We start from the raw sequence: 22,728 nt of genomic DNA, 5'->3' as shown, positions 1-22,728 counted from the left end.
AGATTTTATGGAGACCGTGCTCCTTACCTCTACCAAAAAACTACACTAGTACCTAGTACTACGTACGTAGCCTAAGAATAAGCAAAACTAGATGGCTCTCTTCTATAATCAAGGCTATTACCCAGCGGTACTACCTCTATGTACTTGTATGTGTCTGTACTTATAATATGTAACTACTATTCTATGCAATGGGCTAAAATAGTCAGGAAAAGCGTGGCAAATTCAAAAAATATCAGTATGGCAGCTCCAAATTTAATATGACAGACCTGGATTAATCTAATTTAACAGAAAAAAAGTCTAAAGTATTTAGCAGCAATTTCGAGGCCCCAGCCCATAGCTGTTAGTCGCCTTATTCAGTCCTAAATGCGCCCTTTACCTATCCCGCCAAGGTAACCCACGGGCCAAACCTTACGTACGATCAGATACACTGAAAATAGACTTTTGAATGAATATAGGGTTGGCTTCAGCTTATTTCTTCAAAGCAGAAGGCTTGATGGATGTCGGATAACCTAACGGGTTTGGAGGGTTTGAACCGCCGACCTTTCGGAATTCAGTCCGCTCCTCAACCGTTGAGCTATCGAGGCTTAACGATGCTAGGTATTCCATATGAATAATTGCTTTCTATCGCATCGGAACGACAAAAAAGCTTCGGGGCACGGCTTTTCGGGTAGACTAGGATGAAAACTAGCCATTAGCAACGGCCGAAAGCTCATACAGACGCACCAGACCAGAGACAACTTAGAAATTATGTTCAGAACCCGGGACCTCCCACATATTTTAAGACCACAACACTCACCGCTGCCCCAGGGACGTCATCAAAAATTTTATTTGTCAGCTATAATATAAAACTGAGGGCACAAGGATACTTACACAGTAGTTCGAAATAGGTTAAAGATTTCTTTAAAGAAAATCTCCCACGATGTAATATTCTTTTAAAAAGTAAGTACCTATGTACTCCTAGTTCCAATCATGTTAGACTAACATAGATCTGCGGATTAACGATTATGTTCAAATATTTTCTGTGTCCCTAAGGCTCTTGCATAATGTATGGCCTACAACGGCCCTGGGTATGATCCTATAGAAAATCTAAACTACCTAAGTAATATAAATCCGAAAGTGCGTTTGTTATTTCTTTACGGTTTATTTTCACGTTTCAATGAAATAGGGAAGTTGCCAGACTTATCTACCTACCTACCGGATACTTAGCGGTCCTAAGAGCACTACTTGTTGATAGATATCGCTGGCGAAGTAGCGGTCAAGATAGTTTCAAACATTCGAGATGAGCATAATTATTTCATTTGAGAGAAAAACATCAATCCAAGTAGGTAGGTATATCAGTAGCGCAAAGGCAAGTCTAGCTATGGCCTCTACCTGCCCGAAATGTAGTCTGACCGGTTTTCATGCTTACGGTCGTAGCCTGCAGTCCGCAAAATCACTCCCACTAGCCGGTTCCATCGCACACTTCAAACATAATATTATCTACCGTTTTAAGCGACCCGATTTTTGTTTCCTTTTTTAACTATTACATACAGTAGGCGAAGTGAAGTTAATAAAATCGAACTAGCTTCTTTGCTTTTTTTCGGACACCGATTTGTAACTAAAAATAATGTTTGTGTTAAGTTGTTAATAGTGAATATGCTGAGATATAATCATATCTAATACATAGGTATTTTAGAACGATGTGTTTTAGTGCCAGTGTTAGATAAAAATCTTTATTGGTCACTGATCAAGAGATTCTAACACAAACAAACAAAAATACTAAACATGATACATTATAATCCTTCGAACATGGAATCTCTACCCAAACAATTTGTCTCAGCTATGAGAACTCTGTTCGATATCATGGATGATAAACATACTGGGTATGTAAAAGTAACGGATATCGAAAACCGATGGCGCGACGACCGCACTAAAGGGCTTCCCCGTGGCGTTATAGAAAGCCTGCAGAAGGTTGCTTCCCATGATGGACTCCTAACGTTTGAAAGCTTTTGCACTGGTCTTAAAATTTGTCTCTTGCGGAATCAGGTGCAAAATGCTTCCAATAAAATTAATGCAATTTCTGAGGATATCGACGCGAAAGGACTGCACTCTCAGATGAGTAGTGCACAACTCCATCGCCCTCCTTCTGCTCCTTTAATGGATATAGATAACACTCATAATAGAGATAGGAGTTGGAATCTGATGCGAACATCGGGAAACTCGACGCAACATCGAACAACGAGTATGCCTCAATTGATTGAAAATAAGGACACTCCACTACCAGAGATACTTTCTAACGGTAAAGCATCGTCTATAGCTAAACACGATACTTCTCAATCGCATCGGGTTTACGGGCCTCCAAAACCGCCACGCTTAGAAAAAAACACCATGGAGAGAAAAGAAAATTCTAGAAATTTTAAATCAGAAGATAAGATTTTGGGAAGTGATGATATAGGAGACGTTAGATTGGATAAATTAGATTTTGAAGACATAACACGATCTATAGAGGGGCAAGATCGTGGTTTAGGAGATGGGAGGTCAGCTAATGGGACACAACAGAATCTTAGAAAAACACCTCGTCGACGTGAACCCCGCCGCCACACGCTTCATAACGGTGTTGATTACAATCTGCTAAAAAAAATGAAACAAATTGAGCAGGAAAAAGATGTTCTGCTGCAGGGGTTAACTGCTGTAGAGGAAGCGCGGGAATGGTACTTGAAGCAGTTAACGGAAGTACAAGATAAGATGCGCTATGCGGGAAGGATGGGTGCTTATGTGGTAAGAATAGCTGCTATATTTTATAGGTAGGTATGTACGAGCTTTTGTCTGAGACTTCGTCCGCCTAGTAATATAATTTATACTAGCACTCTAAAATAATATACCTACCTACCTAACTAGTCCTATCTATCAGTGAAAGAATTTTCAGACTCGGTTTATCAGTGTCGGAATTGGTGTTGGTTGATGTTGATGTGATGTTTCTTTGATTTAAACTTCATAACTACTATGATCAACTTCTGGCACGCGAGAAGATCTACACCCGCTCGTAGTTTTCGCCACATAATATCATCTGGCAACGCTGCTCCACTGTCGTCTTTTAAATCTGACGGCATCGACTGTAACCACTACTTATCTTGACATTGGTACTTTTAAGGAACCTTGGAATGAAGCACATCAAGAGCGTCTGGAGCTGCTTCGGGCGCGTGTTTTAGAATTAAACAGACAGCTCGGAGCATTGGCCGCGGGATGGCGTCATGGGCAGTTGTCCCTGCACATGAATCTGGCTTTGCCGGCAACTGCTCCGACAACGCCGAACAATGCCGCTGTGCTCAAGTCACAGAACCGATTGCTTGCTGAGGTAAAATTCTTGCGCGCGCGTAAACTTTACCTACTTCATACTTGTAAAATTACGTCGTATACTACAAGTACATTGCGTTACTGTGCGTGCCTCTCGGACCAATCAGTCGCGAGCAAGCACTCACGAGTCACGACATACGCATTCACTGTACTTTACCTACTTATACCCATACATATACCCATACAATATAACCTAAACACGCATAAGTCACGATCCAACAGCTGTATAGAGTAGGTATTAGGTATCTATGCATGATCAGTATGCAAGTTACATGTATTTTGGGTTGGCGTTTGAAGGAATTTTAAGATTAAAATAAATGCATGCATTACAACTCAAGATAGTATGATAATGAACACATCCTAAAATGTACTGCTCTTCAGATTATTATTGTAGTAGGCATATTATTGTAAATTGAATACATACTTAAAAAGAGCAACCACCGAGTTTCTTGCTGGTTCTTCTCGGTAGGAACGGCATTCCGAACCAGTGGTAGATTATTTTGACGATTCAAAAGCACTTGTAAAAGTTTAATTGAATAAAAATATTTTGAATTTGAATTTACAATGCTCTCTGCAAAATAAAAATGACAGCCTGATTATTCTTATCTCAGCAATTCATGTTTTCTTTTTTATTCACTAGGTGTACCCACCCACTTGAATACAATCACACCTAATGGAAAGTGACAATGTGGGCTAAGATGGGGCATATTTGCCTAGAAGATGCCTGTTCACTCTTGTTTTAAAGATACCTGATTATAATTTGGTAGGAAAGAGGACAGTTATTTCCCAATTTTGTGATGAGGCAGGATTGATCTTTTAAAAGTTAGTAAACTTTAACATTGTCTTTTACAGGAAGTGAATCGCAAGAATGAACGAATATCTATTCTAGAGAGAGAAAAGTCAGCGCTTATAAGAGAATTACTACTACAAAGAAACAGAACAAAAATTATGGATAATTTCACATAAACATTTTAAATAAATTAATAAAAGCACTTATTTTTGCCATAATACATTTTAGATATCACTGAGAAGTCATTTTGTTCTTAAAGCAGTTTAATAACTATGTCTCAACTATGTACATTAAAAAACTTAGTAATGTTAGAAATCTTATTTATAAGCCACTATAATATTTGCAATGACTGTAATGGTAAGAACACTAAAACTAAGAATCATAGGGCCCTTTTTCACCACTTAAAGTCCTGTTATAAGTTTAATTTGAAAAAGTGCCATTGCTATTTATTACAAATACATTTTGTCTACAGATATTTTAATAAACTAATAGGTACTAATCACAATTTTTAATTTATTCCAGCATTTTTATTGTAAAGCGAGTAATTATATTCCCTAAAAGGTACATCATAAGTCAAATACCCCTGATCCCAGGCTCTTTCAATAGCAACCAACAGCTCCTTGTGTTTCTTTTGGCAAAGGCCAGTTTTAAATGCATCCAAAATCTGTAACAAATAGGTACCAAACTTATTACACAAGTCTACATTCTGAGTTTGTCTGTGTCTTATATTTATTAATAGTTTTCACAGATTTTCAGCATAATTTAGAACATGTCATGATGGAGGTTTACATGTACCTACATAACATTCACGCTAGAATTGATAAACCAACCCAAGCAAAACCAGAGCAAATCAACTATTTTCAAATCCATACTAATATTATATATGCGAAAGTGGTCTGTCAGTCGGCTAGCTTTTCACTTCCTATCTGTTTAACCAATTTTGACGTTTGGTACAGAGAGCTTGCACCTTAGAAATAGGTAATTTAAGTAGGCTAATTCTTATCCCGGAAATATAACAGTTCCATCGGAATTTAAAAAACCTATACGTACAAGAAGCGAAGATCACCTAGTATGTAAATATATTTTTTTAATTTATTGGTTTCCAACAACTTCTAAGGTTTTAAGAGCGGAACTAAGTCTGCAAACTAGTAGATATTAATGTCAAGAAGAACTTTTTAAATGGGGAGATTTTATTAAGTCCTATGATTTATTTTAAAGATGTTACCTGGCCAGTGTATTCAGATATAAACTGCTCCAAAAGTTTTGTGTTTCTCGGATCTAATATCAGGTACTCATCGCGACAAATAGGGCAAGGATTCCCCGTCGATATAATCCCATTACGAATACATGTTCTTCGTGTTTTCCTTGGCGCAAAACCGCCTCTGTGGTTCCGTCTGTATAGATACCAAACTGGATTATCTCCATAGGTTTGTTTATACGCTTTGCTGTCTAGATATCTCATGCTAGTTTCTAATGGTATAGGCTTAGTTCTATCTTTTGTAGGATCAATTGTTTTCTGCTGTTCTTCAGATTCGTCAGCTTGGTCCGAAAAGAAACGAACTGTTTTCAAATCTGCAAGAATTGCTCTGCTAATAATAGAACGTATGTTTATTGCAAGTGCCATTTTTTCCTGCAACCTGATTATTTCGAACAATAACAAAGGTTTTTAATTTAAGTCAAAAATAATAAAATTGTACCAATATTCAGGTTAGAACACAGAGTAAGTATTGAGTATTCTGTGCACAGAGTACTTTTTACATAGGTTAGAACTTAGAAGAAGGACACACAAAGGTTAGTAGTTTTTTTTTTCAATTTTATAGTACCGCCTTGGATATCACTCATTTAAGGCCGAGGTTAGAATAATGAAGAACTACTTTACTCTATATTTATGGTATCATATTATATTTTTATTAGGCTAGAACTCAGAGCCGTAAAACCAGTTACAAAAAAAATTAATGTAATTTTTTTTTTGTAACTTGCTTTACGGTTCTGTGTTCTAGCCCTTTTGAGCCTTTTCAAGCACAGACCATTTTGCTTTTTAATTCAAGCTTCCTCTCAATAAAGACCAGCCCGTATTTGAACGCTGATTAAGAGCCGTCTTGGCTTGGCCGGTTCATATATACCGGATCCACATGCTTGTACACCACAGCAAATAGCAAGTATGCTTGCTTGCCAATGCTTTGGAAAGTTTCGATTGGTTTCGATTTACTAGAAACTATTTTATTATCGTAAACTTGAGCGAGAACATCCCAATGATCCTAATATATGTACTCTGTGGAACATACCAAGTGAAAAACGTTTTATCCAGGGCCGTAAAATAAATTTTAAAAAAGAGGTTTATTAGTTATGGTTATTTTTTGAAACTTTGAAAATTAACTGACGCATTGACAGAACGCAACGGAATTGAGTTTTATAAAAATAATTTCGTTTAATTTTTATTAGTATCGTTTTTAAAGAACGAAGTCGTCCGGTTAATTATCATGCCAATTTTGCCTGAGTAAACTGTTTTGGGTTTACAGCTTTTTGTCTAGTAGTCGTATAATATTAAAATTTTCATATTTGTACTTTGGTCTTTGAAATTGTTGCAAAATTGCAAAATCATGTCGGAATCGGCAGTCGAGAGCGGTATGATGTAAGTAATTACTTTTTCTAATAATATCTAAGTATACCTACCTACCTAATATGTTTTGTTTTGTGCATATTATTTTGATTATGTTTTAAGTACATTAACAACAAATAAGCTTAAAATTTACCATTATCTAACAAAGTACTTAGTAGGAACCTATAGTCAAGTTTTCTGTACTTATTCTAGATTTTTACAATTGAGGTAGGTTTTATGGTGAACTATCTAGTTACCTAGGTAACTAGATAGTTAATAGATAGTAAATAGATAGTTCACCATATTAAAATTATAACAAGGAATATATTTACTATGTTAATTAATAAGGCACCATGGCTTGCTAATTATTATATTTAGGTATAATTTCACGATAGGCGATTAAAGTCATATTACATTTACCATTTAACTTTGACCATCAATAAAATCAAAATGAGTTGCATACCTGAGTCAGGATTTGTGCAACCCACTTTGCTTTTATTGGTGGTTAGTTATTATTAGTTTAATGATGACCTTAAACAAATAAATCCATATCCTAATATTATGAATGCAAAAGTGTGTCTGTCTATGTGTCACCTTTTCACTGGCCATCAGCACTAATTTTTGATATATGCTTCACACCTTGTTTGGAGTTGGTGCCAATCAATTATTATCCACACAAACTGTGAACTCTACATATTTTTTGTGACTCCACATTGGCACCTCGTTGGCACCGATTCCAAAGACTGTTCTTATAGAACTAGGTACATACATACATTATAACATACATAACTCGGCACATTCTTACAAATTGTTCGCAACAGGTTAAAATGGTAAATTTCTAGTGAGGTGATATCACATACCGGCCACTGGGTAATCAATATTGAGAATTTTTTGGTGTGCAATAAAATGAGAGTAAAATTATTACTAATCATCTGTTTTAAATAATATCACAATCAAATGGACTTATACTAACATCATTACAGACACTTGATTTAAATTGTGAAAGTGATTTTAACTATCTAATATCTATATGATCCTACTGATTTTGAATCAGATTTTATTCTAGACACAGACTTCTTCTTGATATGCCAGTGTATAACACAGCACTATCCAGTGCATTTATATAAAAATATTTTCCATTCAATGTAACAATATTCTAAAATTCTAGTTCACATGTTTGAGAATGGATTATTATTGGTTATTTTAATACTTACTTACTTACATACTTGATGAACAGGCAACTGAAGTTATATTTTTCAACTTCATTATATTTTTCAACTTTTCCGCGTGGATTGGTCAGATCCCCGTGAAGCATCAGGATTGAGGAGTCAGAATCCAAATTATTTACGTAACATGTCACATAAGTTTCTTTATCAATTAAAAAAAGAATTGTACAAATCTTTTCAGAAATCTCAGAGATATACAATAGACAGATATCAGAGATATAGAGTACATAGGTAGAAATACACATCTCCTCCATTTTTGAAATTTTTTTCAGTTTTTTTGAGTTAAAAAAGTAGCTTATGGTACTCCTTGGTTAATCCTCTACTTGTCTGTAAAAGTCCCGCCAAAATAGGTTCAGCCATTCCGAAGATTAGCCTGTTCAAACAGATAGACAAAAATTTCAAAAACGTGTGATTCAGTTATGGCACAGTTCAAATAACCATTATGAGCTTAAGGGGCATGAGAGGGGCCTGCCCGCGAAATTAACTGTAGTATCGACTAATAATTCTGACACATTAGTCGATACTAGAGCAAATTTCTCGTGATACTGCCATTGTCGCAATTGAAAATGTCATAAGCCTACGTTGTCCTATTAGTTTAAAAAATGCAAAAAACCAAATTAAATTTGAATTTCGCGGGCAGGCCCGTCGCTTCCACCTTAATATGAGGTATCTAGTTATTTCGAAATTACAAACAGACACTTCCATTTTATTTATTAGTATAGAGTATATAGAAGTGTAGTGATACACAAAATAACAAGCAACAATGAAATAGATAAACGCGGTCGATAGGGACTCCTGCAACACTAAAACTATGACAGCGCGGGTGTGCCTGGCGTCCCCCTTACGTGACTCACCTCATATCCTGATTGCCATCTCGACCTGTCGCTAACAATAGACAAGTATTATCCTAATATTCTGTAATAAATTAAATTAATTATTAATTTTTCGTTATACTTGTTCATACATTGTTGGTAAGGTACCTTTACCTATGCCGCCTGTGCTGCGTTGGTACCACGACGGAACTATTTGAAAGAAACGTATAAAAGTGGCAATAAAATACAAACCCCGCAGCGAAGTGAATGCAAAATGTTGTTTAATTCAAAGGAATAGCTGATATTCGTCTCAACCGAGACTTCAACTGCTGTACATAAGCTGTTGAGTACCTATCTTGCAACTTGCAAGGATCACCTAAAACACGATTTTGTACCGCTTGTGTCTAGTGGTTGTAACATTTACATTGCTATCCTTCCCTTTATCCTTTTTTGAAATCGCCCACCACCTACCTACCAAATTTCGTGATTAGACAGACAGACGGACGGACGGACGGGCTGACGGACGGACAGACAGACCGACGGACAGACAACAAAGTTATCCTATTTTCCCGTTATTCTTTTTGAGAAACGGAACCCTAAAAATATCTTTAAATTGACTTTCAATAACTGAATGGACATAATTCAGATACCGGCTCATTCCTTATTGGCGGTGTATGGATCCGTCATATTCCGGGTCTAGGATAGAGGGAGCCTGAAATCAAATACTCCTGTATATTGATCAACATATTTGTCAAAATACCTACCGTCAATTTTTAAATAATTTCAATTCTAATTCCATACTCGTATGTCTATCGAAAACAATCATACTTGCACTCCTGTGAATGATTGCTTTTTATAAGTGTCGTATTCTAAAATTTAGAGCACCTCGTATATCTATTTCTGTACAATGTGTAATGAACAGCATCCGTCTCCGCCCTTTGTGCGATCGTATCGTTTACTCCCTCAACTACGTTTATCTCTTTTCATCCCGACTGGCAGCTGGAGTGATAGTGTTCTGCCTTTGCATTAATCAAGACACGCGACAGCGTGTCTCGCCAAGTTCGATTCTAATAAGAACGGCGGCACGCTGACAAGTGTATATTACACGAACCATTTCGAGCTACTTTTGACCCCCCTATAACTCAGAAACTATTGAACCTACACATTTGTAATTTTGCATATCTATTAAGACCCCTTTAAGCGCTTAGAACCCAAAATTTCATGAAAAAATCTTTTATCGATATTAAGTTATTAAGGTCTGAAAAGTGCCATTTTTAACACTCACTCACTCATCACTCACTCATCAAAAACCTAACCTACTTCCAGGTGACTTAGAAACTTCAAATTTGGTATAGTGATAGGTAATTAGGTGTATACAAAGGAAAAAATCAGAAAATAGCAAATTATGTTTTAATATGTCATATATTATATGACAAAGTTATTGGTGTGGCTAGTAGAACAGCAAGTATGGATCGAGGTGCACATTTTAAGTTTATAAAACTGTGTAACGTTGGTCCGTTGATCCGTTGCTCCATTGCGACGTGATTGAAGAACAAACAAATACTTGCTCTTTAATATGGGTAGTAATGGGTGATTTACTTCCAAAGCAAGGAACATAACATTGTATCTTCATATATACTAGTGACCTGCCTCGGTTTTGCTTGGTTTCACACGGACAGGTACTACAATACAAACTATTCACAGAGTTGATTTTCCGTTGTATGTTTTAAGTGGTCTAATTGTGTATTTTTTTTTGTAAGGGGTACCTAAAGGTTAGGTATACTATATCTGACATACTGTACTTATTAGTTAGGTACTATTGTACTCGTATTGAAAGTGAAATCACACCTGGTGTCTTGTCAAGGGAATCAAAACCTAACGGACCTAGAACATTATGAAAAGCAGGTAGCAATCACACTATATAATATTATAAAGGAGAAAGTTTGTATGTGTGTGTGTGTGTGTGTGTGTGTGTATGTTTGTTACTCCTTCACGCAAAAACTACTGGACGGATTGGGCTGAAATTTAGAATGGAGATAGATTATACCCTGGATTAGCACATAGGCTACTTTTTATCCCGGAAAATCAAAGAGTTCCCACGGGAATTTTACAAAACCTACATCCCAGTGAACGAAGTCGCGGGTATCAGCTAGTATTATCATAAAAACCAAGTAAAGGAAAAAATCTTAAAACTGTTAATTTGTGGTTAGGCTTACATCACAAAAAAAGTGTTATTTCTTGTACGATGGCGCAGAACCCATCGTGTGCGAGGTGCTTGACTGGTTTATAATTTGTAAGGGGTAATCTTAGATGATAATATAAGTTATGTATGTATATCTAAAGGTTAGATATATATACCTAATAATTACTAGTTACTATAATTTTCGTAAAAATATTCGTAAAATTATTCTCGGTTATGCACAATGAAACGCATAAAAAAGCAGGAACCTTTGAAACAATAACAAACAATTATAGTGCACATGTTGAAGTCCCATGCAGCCGTTACTGGTCAGCTAAAGTGACTCGACATAACATTTTGCTTTGCTTGCATAAATTATTATGTTTTAAAATTGTATCCTGAAGCTCAAAAACAATTACTGATTAATATTATCTATACTTAGGTACTATTTGATGGCGTTTTGTAAGGGAGGAACAAAAAGTCGTTTTTTTTTTTAATATAATATATTTATTTAATCAAAGTATATACCATTGCTGTCTATGCACTTTTGCCATGTCATAAAATCATTCGGAAGGGAACCAATAAAATCTTTGAAGGCGCTTTGGACTGCCCCATTGGAGTTGAATTTTTTCCATATATAAGAAGTTATCCAAACTAAAAAAATGGTAATCTATTGGAGCAAGGTCGGGGAGTAGGTACGGTGGATATCTTAGACATTCCAATTGAAGCTCCTCTAATTTATATATAATGTATACTAGTATACATAGAAGTCATTGTCTAATTTGGTAGCCGTCTGTTGTGTGGTCTAGCGTTGTCCTGAAGCAGCAGTGGCCTAGAGCGATCGACCAGCCTCAGTTGTGTGGCAGCTAGCTTTTCCATCATGGTTTGCAGTTGCTGACAATAGACCTCCATCGTAATCGTCTGGCCAGTTTAAGAAAGCTCTAGTGAACGACACCGGTACTAGTCCACCAAACCCTTCAATTCTTCATTATCAACTTTGGTCTCCGGTCGTCACCGGGGCTTGTTCTGCAGGTCAAAATTCCCAGATCAAAAACGTTGGAATGAAAAACGCACTATGTTTTCCTTTGCGAAACCGCCGCCATCGAGCCGTTTCTGCAGCACTGGTGCCACGAAGCAACTCGTACTCGTAAATAACGTGATATTTCAAGTTTTCCACCTGTTGTTAGTGACCTTTTTAGAAATCACATGGTTTGTTGCTGGACAGCGAAACGTTAAAAATTAAAAACAGGTATAGTCGTACCGGCCGGTTAAGAGCTAATAGCAATAAAACTTTTTAACAATAGTAGTTTTATATTATGAACGGTCATAGTTAAGTCCTAATGCGGTCGAGTAAAACTCAACCTAACGACTACTTGTTAAAGCTAAAAATTTATTACCTTTCCCACAAACAAAGAAATTCTACGATTGCATAGGGTTGTCAAATAGATGTATTTTTCAAATTGCCACTATCATAACTGCACATAAGGCACATTACTTATAATAATAATGAAACAAATAACAAGATAAACATAATAATTTTTAATTGAAGTTTAGGTAGATGTAAACAGGTGGTTATTTTATCACTTCTAAAGAAGGACTGATCGGGATTTCCGGACTTTTGAGTTCCGTCACTTGTTGCAACCCTGTTGTAAAATATTTAGTAAATCTGTTGTAATTATTCATGACGGCATTTGACTTTAAATCTTACCGTAAACAGTTAAGTTAGCGTTTGGAATGGGTACGTACCGACTTATGATCTTTTGGAATATTTTACCTAATTAGTTAACTTTTATGGCTTTTAGCTCCGAACCGGCCGGTACTACCTAGTTTTGAAACAAAATCGCACCACTTCTCGCTAAGAAATTACAAATTAGGCACCATTATTCTGTATCGAAAACAAAGATCTTCAATGGGGCAAAACGATGAAAAAAAGCAGGTAGCTTAGAAACAATAGTGCACATGGGCCACTCTCTTGCAGCATGGTGGTATGTCAGCTGACTCGACACCAAAATATTTGCAATATTATGTTGTTTTAATAATAAAAATTGTATCCCATGAACTTCAAAAACATTTACTGATTAGTACTTAGGTAGGTACTGTACACATTATTATTTTAATTTTAATAAATAAATATTAATTAACTTTACAAAGTGGTAGTAGTGGTTGAGATGTTGGCCTGCTATTTAGGTCTGGGGTCTAGGGTTTGATCCCGGACATACACCTCTAACTTTCCGAAGTTATGCATATTTTAAGCAATTAAATATCGCTCTCTTTAACGGCGAAGAGAATCAACTTCTAATGTATAACTAGTAAGTGGACACTTGTGTTGAAAAATAGTTTATGTAAACTACTTTCATGTAATTTTAGATTCTAAGTGTTTAAAAAGTTTTATCTGATATGCAAAGTTGTACGTGTTTAGGTTTAAGTATTTCTGTGTTATCAGGGGGTCGAAAATAGCTTTAAATGATTCGTATAGTGATATATTAAGTATACACATTACGCATTACCATGCCAATACATCGCCTTATTAGAATTTGGCTGAATAGTGAATACTAATATGTATTTCTCGGATAGTAGATATTAACCGGTTTTATTATTCTAATAAGAAAACTAGAAAAGAGTCGCTAATCTTCAAACGGCTGAACACATTTTCTTAGATTATAGCTATGAACACTCTTGATAAGTGACTAAGCGAAGTTGCATAGCTGCAAGCTTTTTCAATCACGCAAAAATTTACAGTTATAGGATAATCCTAATAAATGAAGAGAAATTAACTTAACAAAAATTGATGATATCCCATCAAAAACATAAATGTGAAAAAATGGCCAAGTTCGATAGAGAAAATGAGAGATTGTAAGCTTCGCCGATAAAAGGTAAGCTTCGCCGATAAAAGCATTGATATCTAAATAGGTGCCAAGTTCTTATAGGTCTTTATATAATTCCTACAAGAATGTACAAGAAACTTTGATCGTTTTAAAATATTATTTTATGTTATTGAGTACATATAACTTGGCAAGTTTTGATATTTGCCAATACATTCTTAAGCTTAAACTAAATTTTATGTTAAACGTAAAATTTGATTTACTGACTTTTAAAACTTGCCAAGTTATATGCACTCAATAACATAAAGTAATATTTTAAAACGATCAAAGTTTCTTGTACATTCTTGTAGGAATGATATAAAGACCTATAAGAACTTGGCACCTATTTAGATATCAATGCTTTTATCGGCGAAGCTTACCTTTTATCGGCGAAGCTTACAATCTCTCATTTTCTCTATCGAACTTGGCCATTTTTTCACATTTATGTTTTTGATGGGATACGAAGTTTCTCGAGAGTCCCCGATTTCTACCCGAACGGTGCTTGCCCTAATTTCAGTGTCCTCTCGGGTGCCGTCAAAACATTGACGCTCAATGAGTCAACATCAACACAGCATCGTTTGCTGTTTCATTTGTTTACTTATTAAACGCGCAAAATGTGATAGATAGTATTATGTAATAGTTTATTTACCGTTTAATAATATAAACTCTCTTTTACCATATTATACTGGTGCAATTTTAAATAAAAACTATATTAAGATCAGTGATTTATTTATAGACGTGAAGATTGTGTAGTGATTTAAAACTCGTGCTCTTTTTATGATATAGTTAGTGGTACATTGCTTTTAGCTTTATTAAATGCATCTTGCACGTGTCTAAATATTAATATGGCTACTTTACCTCGAATGAACACATCGAAACATGGGGCCAGTACTATATCTTCACCTTTTAGGTAATATAAATAGCTATTTACACTTTAGATATATCTATAATATGTATGTATTATAATTTATACGTCAGTTATATTATACGTATACAATCTACAATAAAATACACAATCTACGTTAAAGTGACATTTTTATTGCCTTCTGTTAGGTATTGTTTCATTCTTATATTATAAGTACTTAATAAATTAGTGGAGAATTAGAGAACTGGAGAACCAGTTCTCTAATTCTCCATTAATTTATTAAGTTTAGACCAACGAAATACTTATTAATCAAATAATAACTTATCAATTTTAGGTACGTATCCACTTACGTAAATAAGTGATAAGCTCTCTCACCATATAGATAGGTACCTAAACTGCAACGCTTTAATGATAATTGTCAAATAGTAATTAACACAACAGCACATTAGTATATTATATGTATAGCTACCTACCTCTTTTCGCGTACATCACACTTCACACTATCACACTAATATTATAAAGACGAAAGTTTGTATGTGTGTGTGTGTGTGTGTGTGTGTGTATGTTTGTTACTCCTTCACGCAAAAACTACTGGACGGATTTGGCTGAAATTCGGAATGGAGATAGATAATATCCTGGATTAGCACATAGGCTACTTTTTAACCCGGAAAACCAAAGAGTTCCCACGGGATTTCGAAAAAACTAAATCCACGCGGACGAAGTCGCGGGCGTCAGCTAGTTTGATAATAATCATAATCACTGTCGTACTATTATATTTTTCAATTGTAAGTAAATAGGTAATTATGTAGCACTTCTTGGAGGGTAGGCAGCGATTTATACCTACTTGTAGGAGTAGGTAGAGAAATAAATAAATAATATATTATCACTAGAGTTTTATATAATAGTCCTTGTCAGAACAAATGCCTATTATGATTTTGATATATTTATTTAAATGAAATTAATAATTATTACTATCCATAGTCTAATAGCTATGATAGCCTAGTGGTTAGAACGTCCGGCTCCTAATCGGAAGTCGTGGATTCGATCCCGGGCACGCACCTCTAGCTTTTCAGTTATGTGCGTTGTGTGCTTTTAAGCGATTAATTAATATCACTTGCTTTAACGGTGAAGGAAATCATCGTGAGGAAACCTGCATGCCTGAGAGTTCTCCAAGTACTCAAAGGTGTGTGAAGTCTGCCAATCCGCATTGTGTCAGTGTGGCAGACTATGGCCTAAGCCCTAAATCCTTCTCACTCTGAGATGAGACCCGTGCTCAGTAGTGGTCCGGCAATTGGTTGATCATGATCCTCAGTTTTATTCGAAATATTTTATGTGTTACAAGGAACTAAAGCTTAAATTGCTGTAAATAACATGTGTAAACTAAACATTTATAACACCCCCGACAAGTGAAGGTTACAGTAACTAGAAAAAAGCTGATAACTTTCAAACGGCTGAACCGATTTTCTTGGATTATAGCTAATAGTGGAGTAAATAAAGCCGTAAAATAGCCAATCTTAGGAAGTCCTCAGAAACAGCTCCGATTTTGATGTTTTTTTTTTAAATTCTTGTTTTTTATACATTATTTAAAATCAGAAACGTTTTGAAGCGGGGAAATAATTTTTTTATCCATATGTGCGATATGTATACACGAAGTCCAGAAAAACGCTACCTTCTCTTTGAGAAGTTGTAGAGGAGGTCAAATGCTACAAATGACCTCTAAACACTTATAGGCAAAAACCGCCCGTTTTTGAGTTATTGATCGTTTTCAGAAAAATACGTATTTGTTTCTTTTAAAATTCATTAAAAAAAAAGTAAGGCATATATAGCCGACTTTTTATTTAATTTCTAAGTACTACACATCTCAATTAATAAGTGTGAATACTAAAATAAAAATAATCTTTGTAGGTTCCCCGGTTAGGGATCCAAGACTGTACCAGTTTCATAATTTCTATTGGGTTACTTTGCCAAAAAAGGGATTTTTTTTTAAAGTTACAGAAATTTTTGGCCTGCAAATTATTTGCAAAGCTTCTACACATTTTCAGCTATCTAATGATGTACAAAACTTTAAAATAAGTTGAAAATTAGCTAAAAAAACGATAAAATAATAGCACAAGGAAGAAATTTCTTAACGCTTAAATTTTAAACAAATCGTTTTTTCTTTGTTTAGAGGTAGTCTCTACTTAGAAAGAGGTAACAGTTTACTGTGACTATATAATCTGGTCAAGTCTGATCATAAAATCGGCCACGGGATAGCTCAATTGATCAATAGGAACGATTTGTTTAAAATTTAAGCGTTAAGAAATTTCTCCCTTGTGCTATTATTTTATCATTTTTTTAGCTAATTTTCAACTTATTTTAAAGTTTTGTACATCATTGGATAGCTGAAAATGTGTAGAAGCTTTGCAAATAATTTGCAGGCCAAAAATTTCTGTAACTTTAAAAAAAAATCAATTTTTTGGCAAAGTAACCCAATAGAAATTATGAAACTGGTACAGTCTTGGATCCCTAACCGGGGAACCTACAAAGATTATTTTTATTTTAGTATTCACAATTATTAATTGAGATGTCTAGTACTTAGAAATTAAATAAAAAGTCGGCTATATGCCTTACTTTTTTTTTAATGAATTTTAAAAGAAACAAATACGTATTTTTCTGTAAACGATCAATAACTCAAAAACGGGCGGTTTTTGCCCATAAGTGTTTAGAGGTCATTTGTAGCATTTGACCTCCTCTACAACTTCTCAAAGAGAAGGTAGCGTTTTTCTGGACTTCGTGTATAAATATCGCACATATGGATAAAAAAATTATTTCCCCGCTTCAAAACGTTTCTGATTTTAAATAATGTATAAAAAACAAGAATTTAAAAAAAAATCATCAAAATCGGAGCTGTTTCTGAGGACTTCCGACGAAAATGCTTCGTTTACTCCACTATAAGAACACTCTCGATCAAGCCACCTTTCAAACAAAAAAAACTAAATTAAAATTGGTTCATTATTTTAGGAGCTACGATGCCACAGACAAATACACAGATACACAAACTTATAACATCAAACTTATAACACCCCTCTTTTTGGGTCGGAGGTTAATTATTGTAAAATGTAATCCGCCAAAATTATGTTACATTACTAAATGTGGATCACATCTATACCATAGATAATATCTTTGTAAATTGACTCGTCGAATATTTTGGAGTTAGTTTGAACAACTCGCGCGCTACAATTTTTTCAACTCTCAGATTAATCTGTGATGGTATATATCTAGGTATTATGTCAACAACAGTTTACAGTTTTAACTCAATCAGATCAACGATACGCGAACGCGTAGAATATACTACAGAGCCGTTAATATACATATATATAATTGTTCTTATTTACAAAATTATCACTGAATTTGTTTCAATAGTTAAATCGAAATAATTATTATCATCATCAATTTTGCATCTGAGACCCGGTTTTTGATATTACCTACAACTATTCTATGTCAGCTATTACTTTGTACCTAGTTAGTACCTACGCAAATTATTTTTTGAAAATTTTTCAGTACCAGCCCGCGCAAGTTACAGGAAATGACGTTGCCTTCTGACGGGCATGGTACGTATCTATAAGTTATTAGTATGTACGTAATGTTAAAAATAAATGATTTGGTAACAAATAATAGTAGCCACTAATGAAAATATAATAGTCACTTGGTGTTACGGTAATAAATCCGTGAATAATTTAAAAACACGGGTCGCACGAGCCACGCGAACCATTTCCGTACCGTAATAAATTTGCGTTTTTGTACATACAACGCACTATGTATTTCTTATGGCATTTTCATATTTACTGCATGAATAAATTAAAATTTCGAATTATTGCAGATGTGACAACGGCTAGCGGTGTTAGCATGAAGCAATTTGAAGAACAAATAAACAGCTTGAGAAAGGAAAATTTCCATTTAAAGCTACGGATATATTTTCTAGAAGAAAAACTAGGAAATGGAGCACCACCCGTTGTTCAAGTGAGTTTTGTTTGACAAATCAGATAATTGTTTGTTGCTGTGGATGAGAAGAAATATAATTACAACACTGTTGATGTTGCTAACACGTTTGGTGTTGTAGGGATTATTGGAACATAATGTACGACTTCAAGTGGAAGTTGAAGAACTGAAAAGACAGCTGAATGATAAACAGGAATTGTTGGCTGCAGCTGCAGAGGCAATCGACGTGTTGGAGAGTCAGGTAAACATTAGATAGGTACCTACTCTACTCGCGTTTCTTCAAGAAATCTTTCAAAGCTAAAAAGTAGTTAGGCATTCCATTTAGATAGTTGCTGGTGCAAGAATTAAAGATTACGTAAAACCTTAAACTCACATATAGTGAAGGTATTACATACATTATATTCTAACGTTGGATCTTACTTATAAAACATGTAATAAGTACCCATTAAAAATCGTTACGGACAAGAAAAGTCAGTCTTTCCAAAATGGATACCACTGTATACTTTGAGATCGTCAATTTTTGAATTTAATAAATGAATTGACGTAATGGTGATAATTTATTACGTAAACTTAAAATTATAAAGCTACGGTCTACGAGAGTTTCAAACGCGCCCAGTCTGAAAAAAAGCTCGCAAAAAACTCAGCCGAATATTCGGTAAAAGAAATTAAATTACATAAAGATAGGTAATATTCATTTCATTAATTGATTTTGTGGTTTTAAAGGGTTCGATTTCTACGGAAGCCGCAGATTTGTCAGCTAATAACAGTATTGTTAGAAAAGAGACGAATGAGCCATCCAAGGTTAGTAAAAAATAGATAGTAAATCGATGTTTAATCACAGTTTAATCATACACTTTTAACGCTAACAGGCCAAGAGAATGACACCGAGTGCAGTCGTAGTCAGTGCACTCACGTGGCAGTGCTACGGCCGGCCCGGTGTGTGGATTAATTAGAAGGCGGCTCCGCGGCTGCTTAGTAGTGTAGTAATCGTTGCGCTGCGACTCCACTCGTTGTCACTGTCTTGGTACGCGATGACCCTGACTTGCAATGATGGCTTATCACTTTCTTAAATTGATTTTAGGTTGCTGACCCACAAACCGATGCCGTGGATGAAACATGTCAATCGGAATCTGCAGCTGGGTAAATAGCTAACCATATTGTTGATTTAAATACTTTGTCAAAGTTTCCAATATTTTTCTTAATGCTCTATTATTACTGTTTCAGTGATTACTTAGCTGTGACTGTAAACAATGAAAGTTTGGTAAGATTGTTCTTTCTAACTCAATAAATTCTGTAAATTTTATCTCATTCAGCGTAGTAATAGAAGATATGTTTATTTATAGGATCAATTGACCCGACTCAGAAAGGAAAATCGTAAAGCGCTTCAAATGATTAAAGGGTGCATGAAAAAAATTCAGCAACAGGACCAGGAAATTAAAAAATTAAAATTGGTATGCCCTTAAAACTAAGTAAAATGAAACAGTCAAAATACATATACACCTAATTATATTATTAATAGATAAAATTTATTTTCAGAACAAAGAGTTGACCTACGCTCAAGTTAGTGATTCTCACATAGAGAATTATCAGGAAATATTAAAATGTAAAGATGAGCATATTAAGGATTTGGAAAACAAAGTTCGACTATTACAGAATACTGTAGAAAACATACAAAATGATGATGAAACTGGGTTTGTTCAATACTAATTATTTAAATATCAATTAATAAATAATGACATAATTACTATAACAACTAAACATCCTTTTCAGAAATCTACAACAGCTCTTGACAAGACGTTTGCAGGGCTTAGCATATTTCTTGGACAAATTATTGTCCCACAAGTAAGAAATATTTTACACTAATCTATCTGTAGTATATACACTATTTTTGTTCAAGAATTGAATTAATATTAAAAATAAATTTTTCACAGGTGTGTTCTCGGCGAAGAGAAGAAAAAGCTAGCTGAGAGTATTTTAGAGCAAAGTTTGGCATTTCCCGTTGGCTTACAATTGGACGAATCGATGGCTCCTGCTGAGTTTTCTATGGACGAAAGTAACCTAGACATTTCACAGTCTATGAGAATAGAAGATTTAACATTGATGTTTGGACATCATCTAGCGTGTGGTTCTGACAACAACCGCAATTCGTTCAAGAAACCGCTGAGACATGTTCCACAGGCAGACGTTATATCGGAGTCTGAATGTTGGTCAGAACCTGATAGAAACGTTTCTCTAGCACGAGTCGGTTTGTGCGATACGGGGGTAGCTGCACGGGAGTGTATGTCGGAAGCCAACCGATATCGCGCTCGTCGTTCGCGGCTTTCCTATGGATCGCGTTCCGAGGACAATAAGCCTGTACAAGAAAATACCTCATTGGAACAAAATGACGTATCTGCGCTTAATCGACAGTTAGAAGAGGAAAAAAGAGAATTAACTCTCAAATTGGACCATGCAATTCAACAAATTAATGATCTTGTTAGTGAAAACGATGATCTGAAATCTGCGCTGGACACGGAGCGTTCGAACGCAACTGACACTAATAACCGTTTGGAAACTTTAAAAGCTGCTTTGATCGCTCTGGAAACGAAGCTCGCCCATAACGAACAACAAATTGTGTACAATGTTCAGCTGGTGGAAAAACTTCGTGCAGAGAAACAAGAATTAGAATCTACGTTTATGGAAACGGAACGTTCACTCAGGAGAGCCGCGGACGAAGCGACCGTGCAAGCGTCCGAAGTGGCACTCGAGAGAGCACACGTGCAACATGACAAGTACCTGCTCGAGAAGGAACTCGAAGAAACAAGGGAAAAATTAGCCGTAGCGATGGAAACCAATGCACAGCTAGAGATTGAAGTAACCCGCAGAGTAGCAATGGACGATGATGATAAAAATGTTGAGGTCCGTGAAGGCCTGCCAGCCGAAGAAGATCGATCTACGTCACCGGACCAGGGTATAGACAGCGATCGGCTCTCTAGTTTAGAACATAACGATGCTGTCAACTTATCACCTCGTAAGTAATTTTCTTCTTACATTCTTACAGTACTGTTATTAGATTTAGATAACACGAAAGTTTATTTTGATTAATAATATTTGTTTCTTTCTTTGTTTAGGATCATTATATGAGGAAAATAAAACATTAAAACAAAAATTATCAAGGACGAAAGCTACTTTAGCAGAAACTCTAATACAGCTTAACGCGTCCAATATGAGAAAAATGGGTGTACAACGAGCTATTTGTAGAGAAATCCACAAAACCCATGGAGTTCTGCGCCAAGTCCGAGATCATGTCGAACATCAAAAGTAATATTTGATATGCGTGCCAATTAGTGTTATTGACATTGTTTCCTTACATTATTTTACTTAAAAGAATTGACATACTTATTTAACAATAAATAACAATTTTTGATACATTGCCAGGTTCTTTATTTTACTGACTAGTGATTAGTAGTTAGAAAAATATTTGTACCCACGTATTATTAAAAACCTAAGTTGAGAGCCGACCGAGGCGAGGGAAGAACCGAAAAGGTATTTTTAGATGTAGAGAGGGGGAAGTGGGGCAGATAGTTGCAAGATACACCAAAGTTATTTCGTTTTAATCTAGTCATATTTTTTTTTTCTTTAAATCTGGCTTTACTCTGATTAGCCAATGACAAGTTTGTGATATTTTAAAGTTATTGAATTTATACAAGTATGGACTCCGTCTGCGCCGGCGCCCGCCGACACACGCGCGGCGCCCCTTTAGAGCGCTTCCCAGTCAGTTCCACCACCAAAAAACACCAACTAACACAAAAACCAGCCACTCTTAACAAAAAAAAAAACACTCCAAACAAGCACAGCACGCGCGCCAGCAAACGCCATCACAGACGAAGTCCCTAGTCATATTTGAATCATGACAACGCTAAAATATGTCTTTATATTATGTGTTGCATATATACAGTAGCAACCTCGGCAACATCCAGTTTGTTTTTTAAATTTAAATTTTTAAAGTTACCCGCATCCACACGACACAGCATTCGATTTTTAAAAGTAACTTTAAAATAAATATGAAAATTATCTATGGTTTTGGTTTTCTCTCCGTGTTGGCG

The 22,728-nt window shown here is 35.4% G+C and overlaps 3 protein-coding genes across 5 annotated transcripts; 2 read left to right on the top strand and 1 right to left on the bottom strand.

Annotated features, from left to right (window-relative positions):
- The first annotated feature begins 1,012 nt into the window (after positions 1–1,012).
- On the top strand, positions 1,013–4,323 carry LOC123866869 (suppressor APC domain-containing protein 2). Its single transcript, XM_045908613.1, has 3 exons — positions 1,013–2,757; positions 3,131–3,334; positions 4,186–4,323. Exons 1-3 carry the CDS (start codon positions 1,765–1,767, stop codon positions 4,297–4,299), a joined length of 1,311 nt encoding a protein of 436 aa, XP_045764569.1. The 5' UTR covers positions 1,013–1,764; the 3' UTR covers positions 4,300–4,323.
- A 293-nt stretch (positions 4,324–4,616) lies between these two features.
- LOC123866950 (28S ribosomal protein S18b, mitochondrial) lies at positions 4,617–5,867 on the bottom strand. Its single transcript, XM_045908758.1, has 2 exons — positions 5,349–5,867; positions 4,617–4,787 (listed from the first exon to the last, which is right to left on the bottom strand). The coding sequence occupies exons 1-2, from the start codon at positions 5,745–5,747 to the stop codon at positions 4,632–4,634; spliced, it is 555 nt and encodes a 184-aa protein (XP_045764714.1). The 5' UTR covers positions 5,748–5,867; the 3' UTR covers positions 4,617–4,631.
- A 627-nt stretch (positions 5,868–6,494) lies between these two features.
- Positions 6,495–22,050, top strand: LOC123866849 (centrosomin). Of its 3 annotated transcripts, XM_045908571.1 has the most exons (13): positions 14,307–14,416; positions 14,608–14,710; positions 18,206–18,255; positions 18,525–18,664; positions 18,765–18,884; positions 19,367–19,444; positions 19,725–19,783; positions 19,868–19,904; positions 19,987–20,094; positions 20,180–20,334; positions 20,414–20,485; positions 20,575–21,653; positions 21,754–22,050. In XM_045908571.1, the coding sequence occupies exons 1-13, from the start codon at positions 14,353–14,355 to the stop codon at positions 21,945–21,947; spliced, it is 2,259 nt and encodes a 752-aa protein (XP_045764527.1). In that variant the 5' UTR covers positions 14,307–14,352; the 3' UTR covers positions 21,948–22,050. The 3 variants fall into 3 exon arrangements, with proteins under 3 accessions (XP_045764544.1, XP_045764534.1, XP_045764527.1); XM_045908588.1 differs by lacking the exons at positions 14,307–14,416; positions 14,608–14,710 and adding an exon at positions 6,495–6,755; XM_045908578.1 differs by having other exon boundaries at positions 14,306–14,710.
- Positions 22,051–22,728: the final 678 nt, after the last annotated feature.

The sequence above is a fragment of the Maniola jurtina genome, chromosome 1 (assembly GCF_905333055.1).
Source record: "Maniola jurtina chromosome 1, ilManJurt1.1, whole genome shotgun sequence".
Classification (NCBI taxonomy): Eukaryota; Metazoa; Arthropoda; class Insecta; order Lepidoptera; family Nymphalidae; genus Maniola; species Maniola jurtina.
The sequence above is the reverse complement of the archived record's forward strand: the minus strand, read 5'-3'. Positions and strand labels throughout refer to the sequence as shown.